Raw genomic sequence first — 23,749 nt, forward strand, 5'->3', positions numbered from 1 at the left:
GACACAGCCCTCTCTAACCTGCATCTTTCTATTGGAAACACTCTATCCTTGCCCCTGTCATGAGAATCCATCTTAAATCTACCTCCAAGTGCAACTCTTGGTATGACTCTGACCTCGCCGCCTTGCAACGCAAGTGCAGGGTGATTGAGAGGAAATGGAGGGCTTCGGGCGCATTCTCCAACAACCTGGCCTGCCGCCTGCTCCAAAGGCAATATAGACTCTCTGTCCTGTCCAAAAAGAGAGCCCACATCCAAGCATGCGTTGCTTTGGCCTCTAACAACACGGCCAAACTCTTTAAAATCTACAAGCTGCTGTCCAATCCTTCTGCAGTCTCCGCCCCTCCTGTTCCCTCCAAGGCCCTCTGTACGGCTTTGGCTTCTCACTGCACCACTAAAACTCAGGACATCCTGTTCTCGCTCTCCTCTTCCTCTCCCTATACCTCCCTCAGTCCCCCTCTGGCCGCCTCCCCCTCGCCTCCTCCTTTCTCCTTTTTCTTGCTGTCACCTGACGATGTTTCACGACAAGTCTGACCCATGTAACTGTTGTCCAAACAGGTGCTCCCCTGCTCCTCCAGAGCCACCAAGGACCACATCGACCCCCTCGCTCCAGCCTTTGGTGTTTCTACAATCACTCTTTCGCCAATGGAACTTTCCCCTCTCTCCTCAAGCACACCCTTATGCACCCCCTCCTTAAAAAGCCTTCCACTAAAACTTCCTGTCTGGCAAACTATTGCCCGATCTCTTTCACTCTTTTCCTGGGCAAACTCTTGGAAAAGCTTGCAATCTCCCAGCTTACTCACCACACTGAATCTGTTGGTAGTTTCCACGACCCTCAGTCTGGCTTCAGAGCAGCCAGAGGCACGGAAACTGCGCCTTCCTTTTGTTGTCATCCTCCTTGACCTTTCCTCTGCTTTTGACACAGTCAATAACACCATCCTGCTCAATCGACTCTGTGAGACCTGGGAATCACTGATCAGGCCCAGGAGTGGTCAAACTCCTTCCTCCAAGACCGACCCTCCCAGGTCCAACCTGGGTCCTTTCTCTGCACTACCTCTCTCTTCACATGTGGTGATCAATGTCTACTTGGCCCCTTTGGCCCACCTGATCTGTACCTTCTCCAACTTTCAGTGTTATGTGGAGGACACTCAGCTCTCTTTCAGGCTCCTCTCTCCTCCTCTCCTCTCTCGCTAATTCCTGACTGTCTATCCACGATTCAAGATTGGTGCGCCTCCAATCATCTCTGCCTTAATGCCAGTAAGACAGAGATCCTTCTCATTGAGACCCCTGTTCCGCTTTTCCTCTCTCACTCTGGCCGCCCTCCTTGGGCCCTCTTCATTCGTCTTCCTGTGAGGCAAAAAACCTTTCAGTCATCTTCAACTCCAATCTCTCTTTCTCTCCTCACATCATGGACCTTGCCAAGAAGTCCCACTACCAGCTGCACCTGCTCAGAAGTATTCTCCTTTTCTCATTTTCCCACAGAAGTTCACTGTCTCCAGAGCCCTGGTTCTCTCTACGCTGGACTACTGCACCAACCTCTTTCTCAATCTGCCTTCCTCTACTCTCCGCCCTCGGCAACTAATACAGAACAGGACGCAAGACTTATCCTTGGCCTCAGGCCCATGGACTGTATCTCTCCAGTCCTAAAATCTCTTCACCCACATCCGGTGGCTGCAAGGATCAAGTTTAAGACCTTGTACATTGTCCACAAGGCTTTCTGGGGCCGGGGCCAGGACTACATCCAACTTTCTTCTCAAAAATACCTTCCTTCTCAAGCCCTTCACTCAGCCGCCTCCATCTCTCTGACGGTCAGGTGCTTCTCCAGGCAGAGAGTGAGGGTAGATCTCTCTCCTCTGCAGGGGCCTCCCTCTGCAATGGCCTCCCTGCCCCTCTCAAACTTGAGTCGGACCACCTCAAGTTCCGGAAGCAGCTCCAGACCTCCCTTTTCTCTTCTGCTGACCTACTTGTCTGCTGCACCGACTGTTTGCTTGGTTACCCTTAGAATCACACTGGGTACCAGGCTCCGCCATGATCAGTCTCCCCTGCACTGCCTCCAGGCCTACCGTGCACTAAGGGGATGTAACTGTAACCCCCACATTCCCCTTCCTCCTTACACTTACCCAGAGCTGCGCTGCCATGGCTGCACTTATTCAGAGCATCGCTGCCCTGATTGCACTCCCCCCTTCTCTCTCGCTGGCATTTCCCCTTCTCCCTTTTCCCAGTACTTTGCATTGGCGCACTTGCACAATCTGTAAGACACAAGCTGGGTCTAGTAAAATCGTTTGTCCTGTCCTCCCTCTGTCTTCCCTCCGTTGTATTGTTGCACCTAAAAACACTTGACTGCAAGGCACGTTATAAATGACGTATCATATCACTTAGATGGTTTTCTGCGGGAAGGAAACTTGTTGCACTTAACTGGTTGTTGCCCATACGTATTGCACTTAGATGGATTGTTGGGGGCAAGAAGTTTATCAAACTTGGATGAATTGTTGGAGGTAGGAAATGTGCTGCACCTAACTGGTTGTTGGGGGCAGGGAATGTATCGCAATTAGATGGTTTTCCGGGGAAGGAAATATGTTACACTTAACTGGTTGCTGAGGTAGGAAATGTAGTGCACTTAGATGGACTGTCGAGGGTAGGAATTATGTTGCTCCTAACTGGCACTACTAAAAACTCACCATTCTGCACACTCAGCCTCAAACTATGAACTAAACACAACCATACCTCTACCACACAACAAACCACGTGCACTCCACAACACCCAACATGAAACCAAATCCTGCACGATCATACCTCAACACCACATGCATGCTACCAACCGAAAACGAACCTACGCTCAGTGACCGGTTTCTCCAAACTGAAGCTGCCAACAGCATATCAAAGCTCTCTTGCTCTTTCCCCTCTCAATGCCACTAACAAACCTCCCCCTCCCCGAAGTCCCCCTTTCACTGCAGATCCGCCAGAGCACCAAGAGACCAGGCAACTGGAAACAGTGCACAGTACAAGACCCATTAATGTTAACATTATTCTGCATTGTCTTACTCAGTGCTTCTTATTGTACAAAAGGTGTGCGCTAGAGTTTGCACCAGAGCTAACCTAACCACTGTCTAACCCAACAACATGCATCATCCCCACTTACAAACACACCACCATACTCATTCAAGCAGCTGGGGTTCACAACAGGTACTCTGGTACTAAATCTGAACTCACCAGGCAGGAACCCACACAGAGGCACACACATCTCATCAAGTCTACACTAGAATAGGATGGGATGGCCGTTAAGGCTCCAATCTGCTGCTAGAACCATACCTGCAGAAATGATCTGATATGATGAGTCATTTATAACGCTCCTGTACGCCTGGGTACTAGATGGTGACTAGAAGGTAGTGCGGAGCTTTGTTAGGTTGCTAATCCCCACTACCTGCGAGCACTGTCCCTCGCCTGCCAGCAGATGTAAGCCAAGACCAGCCATAACCGGTCAGAAATGCAGCGTTAACTTAATACGAGAAGACAGTCAGCGCCACCGTGCTGTGTAAATGTCCGAGGTGCGCTATACAAATCCAATGTAACATAACCTAACCCATTTACACAAACACCTATTACCTTTCTTTTAACGTACTTCTTTCTCCTCTCAATAGAGAAAGGCTGCGTTCAAAGATATGAGACTATTGTTTGTAAGCAACTTCATCTCAGGCCTCGGAAGTTGTGCATTAGCGGCTAAAGAACAATGTTAGTACATTAGATAATGCAATTTACATTACAAGGTTGAAAAGGACATTGAAGTAGACAAAGTAGTTCAGTTCTTTCAAATCTATTCCACGTGACTATGTTCACACGGGACACACCGCCACAGTAGGCAGTGCAGGGCACGGGTGTCCCTGCTCCGAGCTGTGAGAGGCAGGGCAATTAGCTACACGTGTGAAACTGCAGGTGTTCATTCTCACATGGATCAATATTTGAAGACTGCCGCCATCAAGCCTTGGAGCAGAAGAAAGGAGCCAGCAGTGTGCACTCTATTGTAAGCGCCCACTGTAGTGCACCATGAAGCAGCAGCTCTAGGCACCATGAAGAGTGCATTAGCGAGCCTTCTGCTGAGCTTGACTCTTTCTCTCTCGGCTGCCTTGTACTTTCACACCGGAGAAAGGGAAGAGAAGTGCATCATAGAGGACATTCCGACCGACACTCTGATAACAGGTAGGCACTCTAGACTAGCACACGTGTATGCCTCTTTCCTTACCTGCAAGAAAGAGCTTTGCATAACACATTCTCTTAATCCATTCGAGAGCGCACGCACGCACGCACACACTCTCTCTCTCGCTCTCTCTCTCTCTCTCTCTTTGTTGGGGGCATCTATTTATTTTCGGGACAGGGCACTGAAGTTGAACCACTCTCCATCTCAGAATACAATGTTCTCCCCCTACAACTAGCACTCACTTGAATTGTTTTCCCATGTCCCAGTGGTGGAGGTATTATATCACTTCTGGGTATCCTTTCAAATCCCGATGCGTCCCCACTCTTTGCCTTCCACAAAGCAGTGAAGTGGTACTGTGTTGACCGATGCAGGAGCGTTCCACCCCACCTGAATACAAAACTTACATACAACACTGCCTGCTCCTCTTCTGTGTCAGAATGACTTTACCTTGCTACAGAGTTTCTATTAATCAGAGAAGGAGCGTTTATTTTAAAAAAACAGCACCGGCGCAGAGCGCGCAGTGTGCAACGCTGTGTGTTGTGCGCGTTTGGAATCTGTGAATTGTTGTACAGGGACTTTGGCCCATGCTACCTACTTGTGAAGTTAGATCATCTTCGCAAACAATTCCGGACGAGCGACCAACCTATTCTGCGCAGGAAGTTAGTCCCCCCAGTTGTGTTTTTTTTCTTTTTCTGAATGCAACTGTGAACTGAGTGGAATTGGGAGTTGAACACTCTATTCTTTTGATCTGTTGTGAGTTTTCCTGGTGTGCGGCAGGCCCTAGTTTAAAGGGACTCTGAAATGCTAGCTGCCATGAGCCTTCCTCTTCCTCCCTCCCCTGGCAAAGGATGATCTCAACTAGCCCAAGGGACCTCTCTAAACTCCTCAACAGCCAGTGCCCTAAAGGCCAAAAAGCAAAGAAACATCTTGATTACATCATTCTTCTCACTGGCTCGAGAGACACAGAATTCTCCCACCACAGCATCACTGAAGATTGTTGGTGGAGATCCAGGATTGGCTCACTTAAATTAGGCTTCATCTACACCAATTCCTGGGCCTCGTTTGGCTTTAAAAGAGGGCTGAGCCCCTCGCTGATGAGATCATCTGAAGACTTTGCAAGGAGTAAGAAGAAGGACTCATTTGGACCTGAGCTGAAGGTACAATCTACCGTACCTCTTCCGCCAGTGAAGGAAGGCCAGGAGTTCCAAGAGGGAAGCAAGATCCCTCCCCTAAACATCTCCCAGGGAACAGAGGGAGATACCGGACTCAGAGGACCCGTCCAGCAGCTCCAGAACCTGTACCCAGCCAGCACACAGTGTGCCCTGCTAGGTTCTGACAGCAAGCTTCCTATGTGGGAAGTGCCGGAGAGTCTCTGGATAAAGAACAAGGCCGTTGCCTGCTAACACCCACCTGAGCTTTGGGTCACCCGCCTTGAAAGGACACAAGCCCTGCTAAGAGGAGTGCCACACAAACATCATCCAACGTCCATTTTTTTAGGACAATTTCAAGACATTTGAGCCCTCAAACCGCATCCGGCTGCACCGCTGACTGTTGTCACACCGCAGTCACATGAGCCGCCTGAGACGCCTCGACCAGCATTCCAGATCCGCCAACCAGCACAGAGCCAATGATTCTTGGCCCGAGCCACCACGCCGGACAGCCTGCAGACGTCCGTCCAGCCTTGCTTGCCATACTGTCTGCCGCATGGTACCCGCAGCTGTCTCCCGCCACTTACTCTGTCTCATGGGCTGCAAAGCGCCTTGGAACCGCCTAAACGGTGTCAAGCACCAAGAACTTCTTCAGCACCAGGTACATTGTGGTTCTGACCATTTGCCCCTTTGGTGTTGAAACCAAATAACCTTGAACATTAAGACTGATTGCTTTACTAACTACCCTCCTGTCAGTATCCATAGTGCATCCCTTTCCTTCATGAAACTGTCCTCTGTTTTCATTTACAGTGTGGGTTGTAATTGTAGTGTGCTAGAACTGTCTGTTGTAGTAATAATAAAGCAGATATTTGTATACAACCTTGACAGTCCCTTTTATCATCAGTTAATAATTACATTTTCGCTGTGTTGCAACTAACCAACGATCCAGGACTTTGCGGCGATAAGCCTGCCGTTCCATCCACGTTACCAAAAATTGAACAAGGAGGTCTTATAATTCACTTGTATTCCAATCTGTTCGGATCCCTTCTTGTGTGCTAGAGGTGTGGGGCTGATTGATGGTTTAGAAACCAATATTCATCCCTGGATAACTGGTGCCCCGGAAGTTGATTTGTCAAAATGGATGAGTACTTTGTGTAATTTGATGTGTTGGTGAGCCCTCTACAGTGTTACGCATATGGAAGCATTGCACTAAGTTTTCTCTTTCTGCGTTTAACCCATGATGTGGACTGATGTAGAAATTGGGAGCTCTCAGCAGTGTTCTCAGGACCAGTTGTCTTAAGGAACTGCACTGCTTGCAGCGCAATACTCTACATGGTTACTGTGTTTTTAACATCACAGTGGTAAACTGAAGCATAAATTAGAACAGACCAGCCTACTCGTTTGATATGCCATTTAAAGAGAGGAAATTAAGGTAATGTCACTTTTGTACTGGCTTGTCACAATCCCTGTTTTTGGTGGTGGTTACCAGATCATTCCCTGTCACTGTGTACACCATTTGATACTTAAGCCCAGCTCAGTTGACTGTCAAGTACTACTTTTGCTGATCCGAGAATGCACCTCTGATTATTCACATATGCCTTTCCTCCAATGGGCTCTCACTTTTTTTATCGTCTGCATCCACCCACCAAGTTCCCTTACTTAAACGACTTAAGCGAGTTACCCCTCCCAGCAAATCTGTATCACACACCCAAGCGTTGAACACTTAATTTGATTTCATTATAGTCGCGTACCTTTTTTATGCTGCATTTACAAACCTAAGTACACGTCCGTCACTGATGGATTTTTCTCTTAACATTGTATTGGCTACTAGATGTGTGTTTTCTATGGTGTAAGCCCAGTAGGTAGGTTTGTTCTTTCTGCCTTCACCTACAACAAAGTAAAATTAGGTTCCAGTTCAACTAGCAATAGTTGTGTTTTCTCTTATGAAAAAATGTCTGCTTTGCTCATCTGGATGTCCCAGGTTGAGGGGTTGGGCCTAGGGAGGCTCAAACTATGTTTTGCTGTTCTGAGCCATTCATTATCCCATGTTTATGTTCAGTGTCAAAATAAAGGCCCCTCTCCTAAATATTGCTGCTGAATCATCTATTTTTACAATCGTGCTCTCTTTCTACGCTGTCGCTCTCTCTCTCTGCAAGCTGTTGCTCCCTCTCTGCGTGCTGTCCCTCACTATCTGTGTGCTGTCGCTCACTCCGCCTGCTGCCGATCTCTCTTCCCTGCGTGCGCTGTCGCCCTCTCTCTCCCTCTGCGCAGGCTGTCACTCTCCCCCTCTCCGTGCACGCTGTCACTCTCTCTCTCCCTGCATGTGCTGTCGCTATCTCTCTGGCACACTTATTCCCCAAATCATTCCATTGCACACCTGCACCCCTTATCGCATCCACCTTTAAAACCTTGAACTCTACTACTTGCACCCTGGTTCCTATAATTGCAAAATGCAAATAACAGTAAGGGCCAAAACTATTGGCATCACCAATGCGTATTATAACTAGTGTGATCTAGTGCAGGCACGTTGTAGTATAGCATATTATATGTTACTATCCCCAAGATGTATGTACATGCACATTTAACAACCACAGACAGAGGAAAGGTGGCGTCGGCTAAGGTGGAGCCGGCCTTCAAGAATTGGTACTGGGATCTGCCATATAAGCAAAGATCTCTATAACTAGTACATAACAAACTGAGCAGCAACTTGAAACTGCTAAAGGAGTTATACTTTGGTGAATGCACAAAATGTATGCAATTCACTTAACACAGGAAGCATTACAAGATTAACTGATCTGAATGTACTTGTCAACAACACATAGACATCAGGTTTAAAGCCTCACCAGCGTCCTATAAAATATCCTTTTATTTGTGATTATAAATAAAATTGGCAAAGACTCCTGCAACACATTTTTCACTCAGGAGTACCATAACAGGTTTGTCTAAGCCAGAAAGGGGCAACCCTCCAGTATCCTAACTCGATTCCTGACAACCATTTCCGAAACTAGGCATGTTGGCTTCTTTCCCAGTGCATTTAGACAAAGGTGGTCCATGGAGTGCACTCCACTTTTTGAAATGCTTCTCTTCTCTTTCCTCCCTTACAAGGCCGCTGCTGACCCAATGATAAGGCGTGGCGATTGTGTGGGCAGCTCCAGGTGTGGGATGTGCAGAGTACAGACATGACTGATTACCTAGATTGTGTGTTGGTTTGTCTCTCTGGTGTGTCGTGTGTGTGTTGCCCCCTTTAGATCCGATATTTGGGAAAAAACGTTCTGTGCTATTGAATAAAACAGTTGTGGAGGTTAAAACTATGAAGCACCACAGGTAGTGGGAAATAACTTTGGTACTTAATGTTCTTTTTTGTATCTTTTGTTTCTTGAAAAGAATAAAAAAGATCTTGGAATCGAAAGACAAAAGTATTGTAAAATGTGAAAAAGAGACAGTTTACAGTGTAATATAATTAAGTAAGTTCCTTTTAATTGCTTCTTTTGCTAAGAATGCACACCATTTTGTCTGTCAAAATGTCCTTCCTTCTTGAAAAAGGTTGCACTTCGATTAAAACCATAGCTCTATTTCTTCTGTGAGCAATGTTTAATTTTGTGTGCTGGCCACAGATTTGTTATAGTATGCAAAAGCCCTAACGAACTACTACTAGAAAATAAACACAATTGTAGACCATGTAGCCTGGTCCTGTTGTCACTTACAAGGTCTGTCAACGAAGACAATGTATGTGTCCAAATATCAAGACCACCAAGGGAATGGCGCTGTCACTGCTGCTCCCATTCTACTTTTAACAATAAAGAAAAAGAAGACCACCTTTGAAATATCTGTGGTGTTTTCTCTCTGGTTGCACTGCTGTCAGCAATAACTGAATAAGCTCTAGCAAACATGGACCTGGCCATGTGACGTTTGCCCACAGATAGACTGGGACTCAGAAAGAGAGAGAGAAAGAGAGCGCTGAGAGAGAGTGAGAGCTATATTGGCAAATGTACAGAGAACAGCTATTGTTTTCTTAATGCCCATTTGCAAATCACCTATGTGCTCCAAATCTCTGAAACCTTCTGGTTGTTGGGGATAGGAAATCTATCGTACTTGAATGGATTGCTGGGGCAGGAAATGTGCTGCATCTAACTAGTTGTTGGGAGTAGGAAATGTATCACATTGGCCTCCTTCCACTCCTCTGTGGCCATCAATGTCTATCTGAATGGCACGGTCTTGGTCCAGGACCCACAGCCCAATCTCCTCCTTTTCGATAGGTGTCTCTCGCTTCTTATCAATTTCATTCCTTCTTCCGCCACTCCTACTAGCACCTCTCTTGGTCCTCTGCCACCTCCTTCTTCCTCCTCCTATATGGCAACCACGCCACCTCATGCTACCACCTATGCCCACTCTCTGTCCCCTCTACCACTTCCGCTGGCTATACCCCACCCCGGAAGTCTTTCAAATATGGCAACCTGCTCAACGTTGCTGCTCTCAACGCTTGCTCTGCTGTCAAAGACTCCTCGGACATCTGCCACCACCTCGAAGAAGTTGGCTTAGATTTCCTCGCTCTCACAGAGACATGGTTCACTGCCAGCTCTGTCACGAGTCTTGACACTCTCCTCCCTGATGGCTACAAGATCCTCTCTGGGCCCAGAACCAACCGATCGGGAGGTGGAGTAGCTCTGATCTTTCCGGAGTGGGTTACTGCTTCTGTCATTCCTACGCAGGCCTACTCCTCCTATGAATGTGGGGTCTGCAGGCTCTCTATCTCGCCTGGCCTGTCTCTGACTGTTGCCACCATCTACAGGCAACCTGCTGGCTCAGAGTGGGCTCAACTCTCTTCTTCTTATCTTGACTCGACCTCTTAACTTTCCCTCCTCTGAGACCTCAAAATCCACCTGGATGCTTCTAATCACTCCTGAGGGCTCTTCCGCAACCTCTGCGACACTCTCTCTCTCCCCATTCTACCGCCTGGTCCGACACACTCTGCCGGACACACCTTGAATGTTCTCATCTCCTCAGGCATTCCCCTCTCTAACCCACACTCCTCTTTCTTGGACTGACCACTTTCTACTTTCCTCTGACCTGAAACTCTCTGTCCCTCAGGCAAAGCCCACCACAACACTGCCACCTACCTTCTCCGTCATTTGGGCCATGAAGCGTTTGTCAGTAGTTGCCTTTGCCTCTACTTCCTCTGCTCCTCCTACTCCCACGGCTGACTCGCACTCTGACACAGCCCTCTCTAACCTGCATCTTTCTATTGGAAACACTCTATCCTTGCCCCTGTCATGAGAATCCATCTTAAATCTACCTCCAAGTGCAACTCTTGGTATGACTCTGACCTCGCCACCTTGCAACGCAAGTGCAGGGTGATTGAGAGGAAATGGAGGGCTTCGGGCGCATTCTCCAACAACCTGGCCTGCCGCCTGCTCCAAAGGCAATATAGACTCTCTGTCCTGTCCAAAAAGAGAGCCCACATCCAAGCATGCGTTGCTTTGGCCTCTAACAACACGGCCAAACTCTTTAAAATCTACAAGCTGCTGTCCAATCCTTCTGCAGTCTCCGCCCCTCCTGTTCCCTCCAAGGCCCTCTGTACGGCTTTGGCTTCTCACTGCACCACTAAAACTCAGGACATCCTGTTCTCACTCTCCTCTTCCTCTCCCTATACCTCCCTCAGTCCCCCTCTGGCCGCCTCCCCCTCGCCTCCTCCTTTCTCCTTTTTCTTGCTGTCACCTGACGATGTTTCACGACAAGTCTGACCCATGAAACTGTTGTCCAAACAGGTGCTCCCCTGCTCCTCCAGAGCCACCAAGGACCACATCGACCCCCTCGCTCCAGCCTTTGGTGTTTCTACAATCACTCTTTTGCCAATGGAACTTTCCCCTCTCTCCTCAAGCACACCCTTATGCACCCCCTCCTTAAAAAGCCTTCCACCAAAACTTCCTGTCTGGCAAACTATTGCCCGATCTCTTTCACTCTTTTCCTGGGCAAACTCCTGGAAAAGCTTGCAATCTCCCAGCTTACTCACCACACTGAATCTGTTGGTAGTTTCCACGACCCTCAGTCTGGCTTCAGAGCAGCCAGAGGCACGGAAACTGCGCCTTCCTTTTGTTGTCATCCTCCTTGACCTTTCCTCTGCTTTTGACACAGTCAATAACACCATCCTGCTCAATCGACTCTGTGAGACCTGGGAATCACTGATCAGGCCCAGGAGTGGTCAAACTCCTTCCTCCAAGACCGACCCTCCCAGGTCCAACCTGGGTCTTTTCTCTGCACTACCTCTCTCTTCACATGTGGTGATCAATGTCTACTTGGCCCCTTTGGCCCACCTGATCTGTACCTTCTCCAACTTTCAGTGTTATGTGGAGGACACTCAGCTCTCTTTCAGGCTCCTCTCTCCTCCTCTCCTCTCTCGCTAATTCCTGACTGTCTATCCACGATTCTAGATTGGTGCGCCTCCAATCATCTCTGCCTTAATGCCAGTAAGACAGAGATCCTTCTCATTGAGACCCCTGTTCCCGCTTTTCCTCTCTCACTCTGGCCGCCCTCCTTGGGCCCTCTTCATTCGTCTTCCTGTGAGGCAAAAAACCTTTCAGTCATCTTCAACTCCAATCTCTCTTTCTCTCCTCACATCATGGACCTTGCCAAGAAGTCCCACTACCAGCTGCACCTGCTCAGAAGTATTCTCCTTTTCTCATTTTCCCACAGAAGTTCACTGTCTCCAGAGCCCTGGTTCTCTCTACGCTGGACTACTGCACCGACCTCTTTCTCAATCTGCCTTCCTCTACTCTCCGCCCTCGGCAACTAATACAGAACAGGACGCAAGACTTATCCTTGGCCTCAGGCCCATGGACTGTATCTCTCCAGTCCTGAAATCTCTTCACCCACATCCGGTGGCTGCAAGGATCAAGTTTAAGACCTTGTACATTGTCCACAAGGCTTTCTGGGGCCGGGGCCAGGACTACATCCAACTTTCTTCTCAAAAATACCTTCCTTCTCAAGCCCTTCACTCAGCCGCCTCCATCTCTCTGACGGTCAGGTGCTTCTCCAGGCAGAGAGTGAGGGTAGATCTCTCTCCTCTGCAGGGGCCTCCCTCTGCAATGGCCTCCCTGCCCCTCTCAAACTTGAGTCGGACCACCTGAAGTTCCGGAAGCAGCTCCAGACCTCCCTTTTCTCTTCTGCTGACCTACTTGTCTGCTGCACCGACTGTTTGCTTGGTTACCCTTAGAATCACACTGGGTACCAGGCTCCGCCATGATCAGTCTCCCCTGCACTGCCTCCAGGCCTACCGTGCACTAAGGGGATGTAACTGTAACCCCCACATTCCCCTTCCTCCTTACACTTACCCAGAGCTGCGCTGCCATGGCTGCACTTATTCAGAGCATCGCTGCCCTGATTGCACTCCCCCCTTCTCTCTCGCTGGCACTTCCCCTTCTCCCTTTTCCCAGTACTTTGCATTGGCGCACTTGCACAATCTGTAAGACACAAGCTGGGTCTAGTAAAATCGCTTGTCCTGTCCTCCCTCTGTCTTCCCTCCGTTGTCTTGTTGCACCTAAAAACACTTGACTGCAAGGCACGTTATAAATGACGTATCATATCACTTAGATGGTTTTCTGCGGGAAGGAAACGTGTTTCACTTAACTGGTTGTTGCCCATACCTATTGCACTTAGATGGATTGTTGGGGGCAAGAAGTTTATCACACTTGGATGAATTGTTGGCGGAGGGAATGTGCTGCACCTAACTGGTTGTTGGGGCAGGGAATGTATCGCAATTAGATGGTTTTCTGGGGAAGGAAATATGTTACACTTAACTGGTTGCTGGGGTAGGAAATGTAGTGCACTTAGATGGACTGTCGAGGGTAGGAACTATGTTGCTCCTAACTGGCACTACTAAAAACTCACCATTCTGCACACTCAGCCTCAAACTATGAACTAAACACAACCATACCTCTGCTACACAACAAACCACGTGCACTCCACAACACCCAACATGAAACCAAATCCTGCACGATCATACCTCAACACCACATGCATGCTACCAACCGAAAACGCACCTACGCTCAGTGACCGGTTTCTCCAAACTGAAGCTGCCAACAGCATATCAAAGCTCTCTTGCTCTTTCCCCTCTCAATGCCACTAACAAACCTCCCCCTCCCCGAAGTCCCCCTTTCACTGCAGATCCGCCAGAGCACCAAGAGACCAGGCAACTGGAAACAGTGCACAGTACAAGACCCATTAATGTTAACATTATTCTGCATTGTCTTACTCAGTGCTTCTTATTGTACAAAAGATGTGCGCTAGAGTTTGCGCCAGAGCTAACCTAACCACTGTCTAAAACAACAAGAAGAAGTCCCACTACCAGCTGCACCTCCTCAGAAGTATTCTCCTTTTCACATTTTCCCACAGAAGTTCACTGTCTCCAGAGCCCTGGTTCTCTCTACTCTGGACTACTGCAACAACATCTTTCTCAATCTGCCTTCCTCTACTCTCCGCCCTCTGCAACTAATCCAGAACAGGACACAAGACTTATCCTTGGCCTCAGGTCCATGGACTATATCTCTCCAGTCCTGAAATCTCTCCACCTGCTTCTGGTGGCTGCAAGGATCAAGTTTAAGACCTTGTACATTGTCCACAAGACTTTCTGGGGCCGGGGCCAGGACTACATCCAACTTTCTTTTCAAAAATACCTTCCTTCTCAAGCCCTTCACTCAGCCGCCTCCATCTCTCTGACGGTCAGACGCTTCTCCAGGCAGAGAGTGAGGGTAGATCTCTCTCCTCTGCAAGGGCCTCTCTCTGCAGTGGCCTCCCTGCCCCTCTCAAACTTGAGTCGGACCACCTGAAGTTCCGGAAGAAGCTCAAGACCTCCCTTTTCTCCCCTGCTGACCTACTTGTCTGCTGCACCGAGTGGTTGCTTGGTTACTCTTAGAATCAAACTGGGTACCAGGCTCCGCCATGGTCAGTCTCCCCTGCACTGCCTCCAGGCCTACCGCGCACTTAGGGGATGTAACTGTAACCCCCACATTCCCCTTCCTCCTTACACTTACCCAGAGCTGCGCTGCCATGGCTGCACTTATTCAGAGCATCGCTGCCCTGATTGCACTCCCCCCTTCTCTCTCCCTGGCACTTCTCCCTCTGCCTTTTCCCAGTACTTTGCATTGGTGCACTTGCACAATCTGAATGACACAAGGTGGGTCTATTAAAATCGTTTGTCCTGTCCTCCCTCGTTCTTGCCTCCGTTGTCTTGTCGCACCTAAAAACACTTTACTGCAAGGCACGTTATAAATGACATATCATATCACTTAGATGGTTTTCTGCGGGAAGGAAACTTGTTGCACTTAACTGGTTGTTGCCCATACGTATTGCACTTAGATGGATTGTTGGGGGCAAGAAGTTTATCACACTTGGATGAATTGTTGGAGGTAGGAAATGTGCTGCACCTAACTGGTTGTTGGGGGCAGGGAATGTATCGCAATTAGATGGTTTTCCGGGGAAGGAAATATGTTACACTTAACTGGTTGCTGAGGTAGGAAATGTAGTGCACTTAGATGGACTGTCGAGGGTAGGAACTATGTTGCTCCTAACTGGCACTACTAAAAACTCACCATTCTGCACACTCAGCCTCAAACTATGAACTAAACACAACCATACCTCTGCTACACAACAAACCACGTGCACTCCACAACACCCAACATGAAACCAAATCCTGCACGATCATACCTCAACACCACATGCATGCTACCAACCGAAAACGCACCTACGCTCAGTGACCGGTTTCTCCAAACTGAAGCTGCCAACAGCATATCAAAGCTCTCTTGCTCTTTCCCCTCTCAATGCCACTAACAAACCTCCCCCTCCCCGAAGTCCCCCTTTCACTGCAGATCCGCCAGAGCACCAAGAGACCAGGCAACTGGAAACAGTGCACAGTACAAGACCCATTAATGTTAACATTATTCTGCATTGTCTTACTCAGTGCTTCTTATTGTACAAAAGGTGTGCGCTAGAGTTTGCACCAGAGCTAACTTAACCACTGTCTAACCCAACAACATGATTCATCCCCACTTACAAACACACCACCATACTCATTCAAGCAGCTGGGGTTCAAAACAGGTACTCTGGTACTAAATCTGAACTCACCAGGCAGGAACCCACACAGAGGCACACACATCTCATCAAGTCTACACTAGAATAGGATGGGATGGCCGTTAAGGCTCCAATCTGCTGCTAGAACCATACCTGCAGAAATGATCTGATATAATGAGTCATTTATAACGCTCCTGTACGCCTGGGTACTAGATGGTGACTAGAAGGTAGTGCGGAGCTTTGTTAGGTTGCTAATCCCCCCTACCTGCGAGCACTGTCCCTCGCCAGCCAGCAGATGTAAGCCAAGACCAGCCATAACCGGTCAGAAATGCAGCGTTAACTTAATACGAGAAGACAGTCAGCGCCACCGTGCTGTGTAAATGTCCGAGGTGCGCTATACAAATCCAATGTAACATAACCTAACCCATTTACACAAACACCTATTACCTTTCTTTTAACGTACTTCTTTCTCCTCTCAATAGAGAAAGGCTGCGTGCAAAGATATGAGACTATTGTTTGCAAGCAACTTCATCTCAGGCCTCGGAAGTTGTGCATTAGCGGCTAAAGAACAAGGTTAGTACATTAGATAATGAAATTTACATTACAAGGTTGAAAATTATATAATAAATAATTATTGAAGTAGACAAAGTAGTTCAGTTCTTTCAAATCTATTCCACGTGACTATGTTCACACGGGACACACCGCCACAGTAGGCACTGCAGGGCACGGGTGTCCCTGCTCCGAGCTGTGAGAGGCAGGGCAATTAGCTACACGTGTGAAACTGCAGGTGTTCATTCTGACATGGATCAATATTTGAAGACTGCCGCCATCAAGCCTTGGAGCAGAAGAAAGGAGTCAGCAGTGTGCACTCTATTGTAAGCGCCCACTGTAGTGCACCATGAAACAGCAGCTCTAGGCACCATGAAGAGTGCATTAGCGAGCCTTCTGCTGAGCTTGACTCTTTCTCTCTCGGCTGCCTTGTACTTTCACACCGGAGAAAGGGAAGAGAAGTGCATCATAGAGGACATTCCGACCGACACTCTGATAACAGGTAGGCACTGTAGACTAGCACACGTGTATGCCTCTTTCCTTACCTGCAAGAAAGAGCTTTGCATAACGCATTCTCTTAATCCTTTCGAGAGCGCACGCACGCACGCATGCACACACTCTCTCTCTCTCTCTCTCTCTCTCTCTCTCTCTCTCTCTCTTTGTTGGGGGCATCTATTTATTTTCGGGACAGGGCACTGAAGTTGAACCACTCTCCATCTCAGAATACAATGTTCTCCCCCTACAACTAGCACTCACTTGAATTGTTTTCCCATGTCCCAGTGGTGGAGGTATTATATCACTTCTGGGTATCCTTTCAAATCCCGATGCGTCCCCACTCTTTGCCTTCCACAAAGCAGTGAAGTGGTACTGTGTTGACCGATGCAGGAGCGTTCCACCCCACCTGAATACAAAACTTACATACAACACTGCCTGCTCCTCTTCTGTGTCAGAATGACTTTACCCCGCTACAGAATTTCTATTAATCAGAGAAGGAGCGTTTATTTTAAAAAAAACAGCACCGGCGCAGAGCGCGCAGTGTGCAACGCTGTGTGTTGTGCGCGTTTGGAATCTGTGAATTGTTGTACCGGGACTTTGGCCCATGCTACCTACTTGTGAAGTTAGATCATCTTCGCAAACAATTCCGGACGAGCGACCAACCTATTCTGCGCAGGAAGCTAGTCCCCCCAGTTGTGTTTTTTTTCTTTTTCTGAATGCAACTGTGAACTGAGTGGAATTGGGAGTTGAACACTCTATTCTTTTGATCTGTCGTGAGTTTTCCTGGTGTGCGGCAGGCCCTAGTTTAAAGGGACTCTGAAATGCTAGCTGCCATGAGCCTTCCTCTTCCTCCCTCCCCTGGCAAAGGATGATCTCAACTAGCCCAAGGGACCTCTCTAAACTCCTCAACAGCCAGTGCCCTAAAGGCCAAAAAGCAAAGAAACATCTTGATTACATCATTCTTCTCAGTGGCTCGAGAGACACAGAATTCTCCCACCACAGCACCCGAGCCAGTCGGAGGGGAGGGTCCAACATTACCTAGCCCCTTGGAACTCGTATCTACGGCGACTGGTGATCCCGTTGAATCTTCAACTCTACAAAATCTTCGGCCTTCCCGTCCAACCACTTATAGGGCCTTCATAGACTTAAGTCCGGAGAATACCCCTCCGGACCAGAGTTTGATGTCCAACCTACCTGTCCAAAATGGGTACCAACTTTCTTGGTCTGACTTTTTTTCTTCTTCTCTAGCCTCTTCGCCAACTCTTTTACCTCCAAGATGGATTTCTTATGCGAAGAATGGAGGATGGATCCAGGGAAGACTGAGACAGGTTCTTTTCAAAATCAATCAAGTTCTGTGCATACTGGTTTCGTTATATGAGGGCTAACAGTGAGAAACCAAATCCAACACAGTTCTGCTCGAGTCACTACTATTTAAATTTGAACACGCAAATCTGTACGCGGCAGCAAAAGTATTTCTCTAGACCAAACAGCCTATCATGACAGAGGCGAACACTTCAACCACTGAACCCTTGCAATATGGATGGCATGGGGTTCCATGAACAGGTGAATGCTAAAGGCCAATATTTAACACTTGGACATACAGTAAAAGTTCCATCTATTTCTAAGGAGCCGGCAAATCCTGTAATACAAGCTCCTCAGGCACCATCTAGCCTCTCTTTCTTTGGAGGTGGTAAACACCCACTTAAACAGATAAGCTTACCAGTTGCCCCGAGTAGATGTCGAGTCTTCACACAGTGAGGGCTTTACACCCACTGCATAAGTTATCCCTGTTAATGACGACTCAATAGAGGACGTTCCTAACTTGGCTATGACAGTAGAGGCCCTGGCATCCTCTAAGGCTCGTACACGTTGAGGAACGGCAGTGTTCAGGAGAAGAAATGCCAAAACTGCAGTTATAATCAGTCAAGAAAGTAGGTTGCCCATAACATTTTATGATTTCTCTTTGCTCAGCCAGCAGTGAAGGCGGCACTGGTGAATCCCACGCCTACATCAGCCTCTGCATCTGCTTGAAGGTTAAGTTCAGGCGAGCACCCAACTGATGCCGCTTCTAGTCTGGCAGAGGACATAGGGGCAAACACTTGTGCATTAACTTTCGCTGTCCACACTATAAATATCCCCCTATGCATTGGTAACAGTTAACTCAAAACGAGCCCACTCGGGATGGGGAGGCTACTACCCTCTTTTTACCTCCAAAGGAGCATGTCCCGAATGGGGCCTTATTTACCACTCATGTTCCTGCAACTAATCAAGGTCCATCCTCGGCTTTCTGAAATATCACCATGGGTCCTCAGAGGCGACTCTCTCTGGTCCTTCAACAATCAGCTCCTCAAACCAATCTACCCGCTGACTACTTGGGGACGCACTTTTCAGATTTGGAGCCTTTAATCCCTTTCAGAGTAAAAATGTACAGCAGGGCGGATTGTACGACCAGCAACCAATGGGTCTGAGTGGTTTAACTGTACTCATCTCTCAGAACCAGCGCATGCGTCAGGAAGATCTCTACTTCTGTAAAAGCTCTTACGATCTTAATAGAAAGTGTGATTCCTGACTCTCACTCCATGGTGTTCAATCGTATGAACTTACTATCACTATTAAGAGAGTTCCCTGCTCTGTCCAACATTAATTCTATGGACCTGGAAAGTATCTATTTTATAAAACACAACAGAATGGATTGGGCTTTGATCTATGTGTAGTCAAGTATTGTGCATGACATGCTCTTGAAGGAACGAGGCAATCTTAGAATGTCTGGTGCCTTTTATTGACAAGAGGCTACCTGGGGATGGTGCCTTAGTGGACAGTAGACATCGGACAAGTATAAAGCCAGCCACTCCTAGTGGTGGAGGCAGACTTATGGAAGAGCAAGTTTTGGCATTAAAGAGAAGAATCATGGCATCAGAAGAAAGTCGAGACTGGTCCTGGCTGCTGGGCATATCTTCGAATTAGACTGCTCTGCAGCAGGTTCGGACTCTCGATCCTCCTGCCTCCAGGGGTTTTTCATTGGTTTCATGGAACTCCCGCATGCAAAACGATTTATTTAACAATATCCAGCTGTGCCAAAGGCTTAGGAACCATTTTATTATTACTCTTCAGGAATCCAGGCTTAGGTCTCCTCCCTCCCTTGATGGATTTATTGTGTCCTTTCAGGGAGCCCGCCAAGGAGACTACGGGCGCCCGTATGGCTGTTTATTGACCCTTTGTGAGATCATGTCCTGAGGTCAGGGTAGTGGCTAGCTTTGATATCTCTTTTGGAATTATGGCTACACATATCAAAATTTAGAGCATGGGGTGGCTAAACATCCTGATTATTAATGTATATTGGCATCCAGGCATGTGCTCATTGGATGATGAACTTGCACTTATAACATCATTCATTATTGAGTAGCTCAATGGATCTCCCAGGGGGCACGTTCTGAAACGATAAGTCATTTATAATGCACCTGTACACAAGTGTTTCTATTGGTAGGAGACTTGAACTTGGACCATATTCGTAGTCAAATGTTGTCTGGCAGGTGGGAGGAGTCCAGTCTGCAAGGCGCGAAGTTGGTAAATGGGAAAAGGTGGTTGGAAGGATTGTCAGAACTGGGCTTGTCCCCTTTAAGCGGGACATCGCCCAGTGATATTCTTCCTCAGGCTACCTGGGCCAATGTGCTCTCTAATTCTACCATTGATTACATCTTTGTGGGAAGCTGGCTAGTTGAGAAATGTTCCCGATTGGAAATAACAAGCACAGATCTAAGTGACCATTCATTGTCAACAGCCTATTTTGACATCTTAGTGTGGGGGCGCGGGAGGGGTCTGGTGGACTGCCATTATAATGGCTTGACTGCAATTTCTTTGAATAGTACGGGCAATCAAGCCCCCTGCCTTGGTCTGTAGAGTCAATAAGACTCCCCTTAAGTGCCAGGCTATTATTGAAGTCTATGCAAAAAGGACGAGTATACTCGTCCTTGGCACTTAAGGGGTGTATTTCCCTAACTTCCTGGGAATGGCAACTTAATACCTTTTTGGTAGATAATTATGAATGTTTTGTGGTGGACATGATTGAGGCCAGCTTATTTGAGAAAAGTAAGAGTGGGTTGGGTTTCAGGAAACATCCTCACTCATATAGTAAGTATCTTGTTACCAGGAAAAGAGAGCTGAGACGGCTGGTTAGGCAGATTCAAGGGCATGGGCTCCTGACTACTTTTGAGAAAAGTGTTCATTTAAGGAGAACGCCAATCTTATCAAAACTGGTTGCGTGCATCTCAATCTCGCAGGTACCAGCTGGGTGCCGAGGCTATGTTGACAGCTCTCCATAATAAAAATTCTCAGGCCGTTTGCGCACTTATTAACAATAGAGACACTCTCCAATCTGGTAAGCTGGCGAATGCCATCTCGGGGGACGATTGGGTTTGTCACTTTGAGTGTCTTTATGCTCAGTCGCCGAGGCTCTCTGCTGAGACGATGGCTGGCTCTTTTGATGTAACAAGCCATATAATATTGATATTAGTTTAGAGGCAGCCCTGGTAGTAATTAATGGTATCAGTACTGTATCTTCGCCGACCAACCGATTGCTCTGAGCCAGCTCTAGATTACTCTGATCACGCTCACTTGTACTCCCCCTTGCTTATCTCACTGTATACTTCAAAGGTTTTCCCCTTTACCTAGCGTCACTATGTGCCACCACAACACCTGCCCGAACCTCTTGCATCTTCCTCCTGGGACTGTGCATGATTGTTGTACCCGCCTACCAGGGTACCTTAGAATCGATTGCTGCGCCTAGCATAATTGCAGCACCTGCCTGACTTTTGCATCCTACCTACGTTTGCGCCTTATGTATCAATTGTTGCACCTAGTACAATTAATGCACCTGCCTGACTGTTGCAACCTGCCTACCTTTGTACCCCATGTATCGACTGCTGCACCTAGCATAATTGCGGCACCTGCCTGATTGTTGCATCTTGCCTACCTTTGTGCCTTATGTATCAATTGTTGCACCTTAGCATAATAGCGGCACCTGCCGGATTGTTGCATCTTGCCTACCTTTGCGCCTTATGTATCAACTGTAGAACCTTGGCATAATTGCAGCACCTGCCTGACTGTTGCACCTTGCCTACCTTTGTGCCCTTAGTATCAATTGTTGCACCCAGTATAATTGTTGCTCATTTGTCTACTGAAGAAGATCATTTCTGCATACTCTTGGTTTATAATCAGGGCTACCTTACTACTCATAATGATCCCCTTTGCCGTAAGCACCAAGGCCAGAAATGATAAGTATGTTATCATGCAGCCTACCCAGGCCTTCATCACCACACTAAGTAAGTGGAGCATCTCCCGATGTCCACCTCATTACCTCATTATGACACAATAACACAGATGTCATTCTTGCCTTTCTGGCCAGTATTGCCTATCATACCTAACTCCTTAGCCACAAATACAACTAATTATACCAACCTGCTCATCCCTATCCAATGGATTCAGCGCTACGCCGCCCGTCCCGTCCCTAACCAACCATGTACTACAATAACGAGGAAACTGAGAATAGGATCTATACTCTGACAGTCCTACCTACTATCTTCTACTCCCAGAGATGAAATTAACAATACATCCATACCTACGAGGAAAAAGATCTTCAAACGACACCATTGCATGCCCATAACTGATTCCATACTCAAAACTAAGACCGTAGTGCCTAATAACATCATCCCCATCAAGGGAGCTCTTACCTATGCAAGGGCTTTGACAGCATATGCATTATGCATTGTTGACCTTATTACATCAAACAAGCTAGACTTCTTGGCCATTACTGAGACTTGGCTCCACGCCGCAGCAGGCCCGACTCTCTCCTTAGCCATTCTAGATAACTACCCCATCACCAGACTAGACAGAGAATCCTCCAAAGGTGGAGGAGTCGCCGTTATTTCTAAAACCACCTTGGCCTAAGAACCCTGCCTAATCATCCTTTCCCCTCAGCTGAACTTTTATCCATGAAGCTCCCTTTCTCCGCCACATGCACTCTAGAAATCTACATTGTGTATAGGCGCCCGGGCCCTATATCTACCTTTGAGAAAGATATTTCACTACTCCTCTCTGACAACACCAAACCAGAATTGCAAATCATGCTGCTTGGAGACTTCAATTTAGGCTTCCAAGATACAACTGATGACCATGCCACCTCTGTAGCAAACTCGATCTCAGAATTAGGATTCTCCCATCGCATCACTAAGCCTACCCACAACAAAGGTAGAATTATAGACTGGATTGCGTACCTGAATTGTGAGATCAATATACTTGCTAATGTACCATGTGCTTGGTCGGACCACCATATCGTCTCTTTTAACTTGCAGTCTAGCTCTCTACCAAACCTCACTAATGCTCTGGCACCGCCAACCCTTACCAGAAACAATAAGAATGTTACAGTAGAGAATCTATTACCACAATTAAAACTTATCCTTAACCACTAAACCACAATCACTGACCCTATAACATTAGTTGAATTATACAACTCAACACTCAGCCAAGATATTGATTTAATAGCCCCACTGAAGATGTGTAAAGCCAAGAAGCCTTGTGCTCCCCTAAATTCTTGGATCACTGCAAGCCTCAAAACTTTACATAACTCTAAAAGACGAGCAGAATCCTCTTGGAAAAACCACCCTTTTACCTTTATTCTTATAAGCCGCTAGCTGCTATAAATCAGCTATCCTCCAAACCAAAAGTGAAACATAACAGCAGAATCATCAGTGCCAAATCAGGTACCAGGGAACTAGTTACCATCCTCAGGGAGCTCGAGTCACCCATGCGTCCTATCGAAACATGCACTAAAGATAACATTTGCTGTTCCGAGATTCAGGAAGCCCTACTCAATAAAATGTTGATGCTCCAAGCTAAAATAAAAAAAAAAAAACATAGCATCTCCACTGAACCACTGGCACACAAGGCCCATCCTACTACTACAAATCCTTGTAGCCTATTCAAATTCACACCTCTCTCTGTAAATGAAGTCGAAACCTTAATAACTAGCCTTAAACCATCCAGATGTAAGGGCGACATTTGCCCTGCAAATATTATTAAAGAGGCAGCGAGAGATCTCACCCCGTTCATCACTACCTTTATAAACACTTCACTCAAAACGAGTATTGTCCCAACTAATATAAAAGATACCTGGGTACTCCCTCTTTTGAAAAACCCTAACTTGGATCAAAATGTCCCCACGAACTACCGACCTATCACCACAGTAGCATTCCTGCTTAAAATACTAGACATGGCTGCCTACTTACAGAAATAGGCCCATCTAGAAACCAACA

The 23,749-nt window shown here is 47.3% G+C and overlaps 1 protein-coding gene across 1 annotated transcript in view; it reads left to right on the forward strand.

Annotated features, from left to right (window-relative positions):
- Positions 1-16,319: 16,319 nt before the first annotated feature.
- Positions 16,320-23,749, forward strand: part of LOC138515630 (transmembrane emp24 domain-containing protein 11-like) — a 130,154-nt gene continuing 122,724 nt past the window's right edge. The window contains exon 1 of the mRNA XM_069630337.1: positions 16,320-16,449. Within this exon, the coding sequence (XP_069486438.1) occupies positions 16,320-16,449 (130 nt within the window). The remainder of the gene's footprint in view (positions 16,450-23,749) is intronic.

The sequence above is a fragment of the Ambystoma mexicanum genome, chromosome 6q (assembly GCF_040938575.1).
Source record: "Ambystoma mexicanum isolate Mex_15411 chromosome 6q, UKY_AmexF1_1, whole genome shotgun sequence".
In the NCBI taxonomy this organism is placed as follows: Eukaryota; Metazoa; Chordata; class Amphibia; order Caudata; family Ambystomatidae; genus Ambystoma; species Ambystoma mexicanum.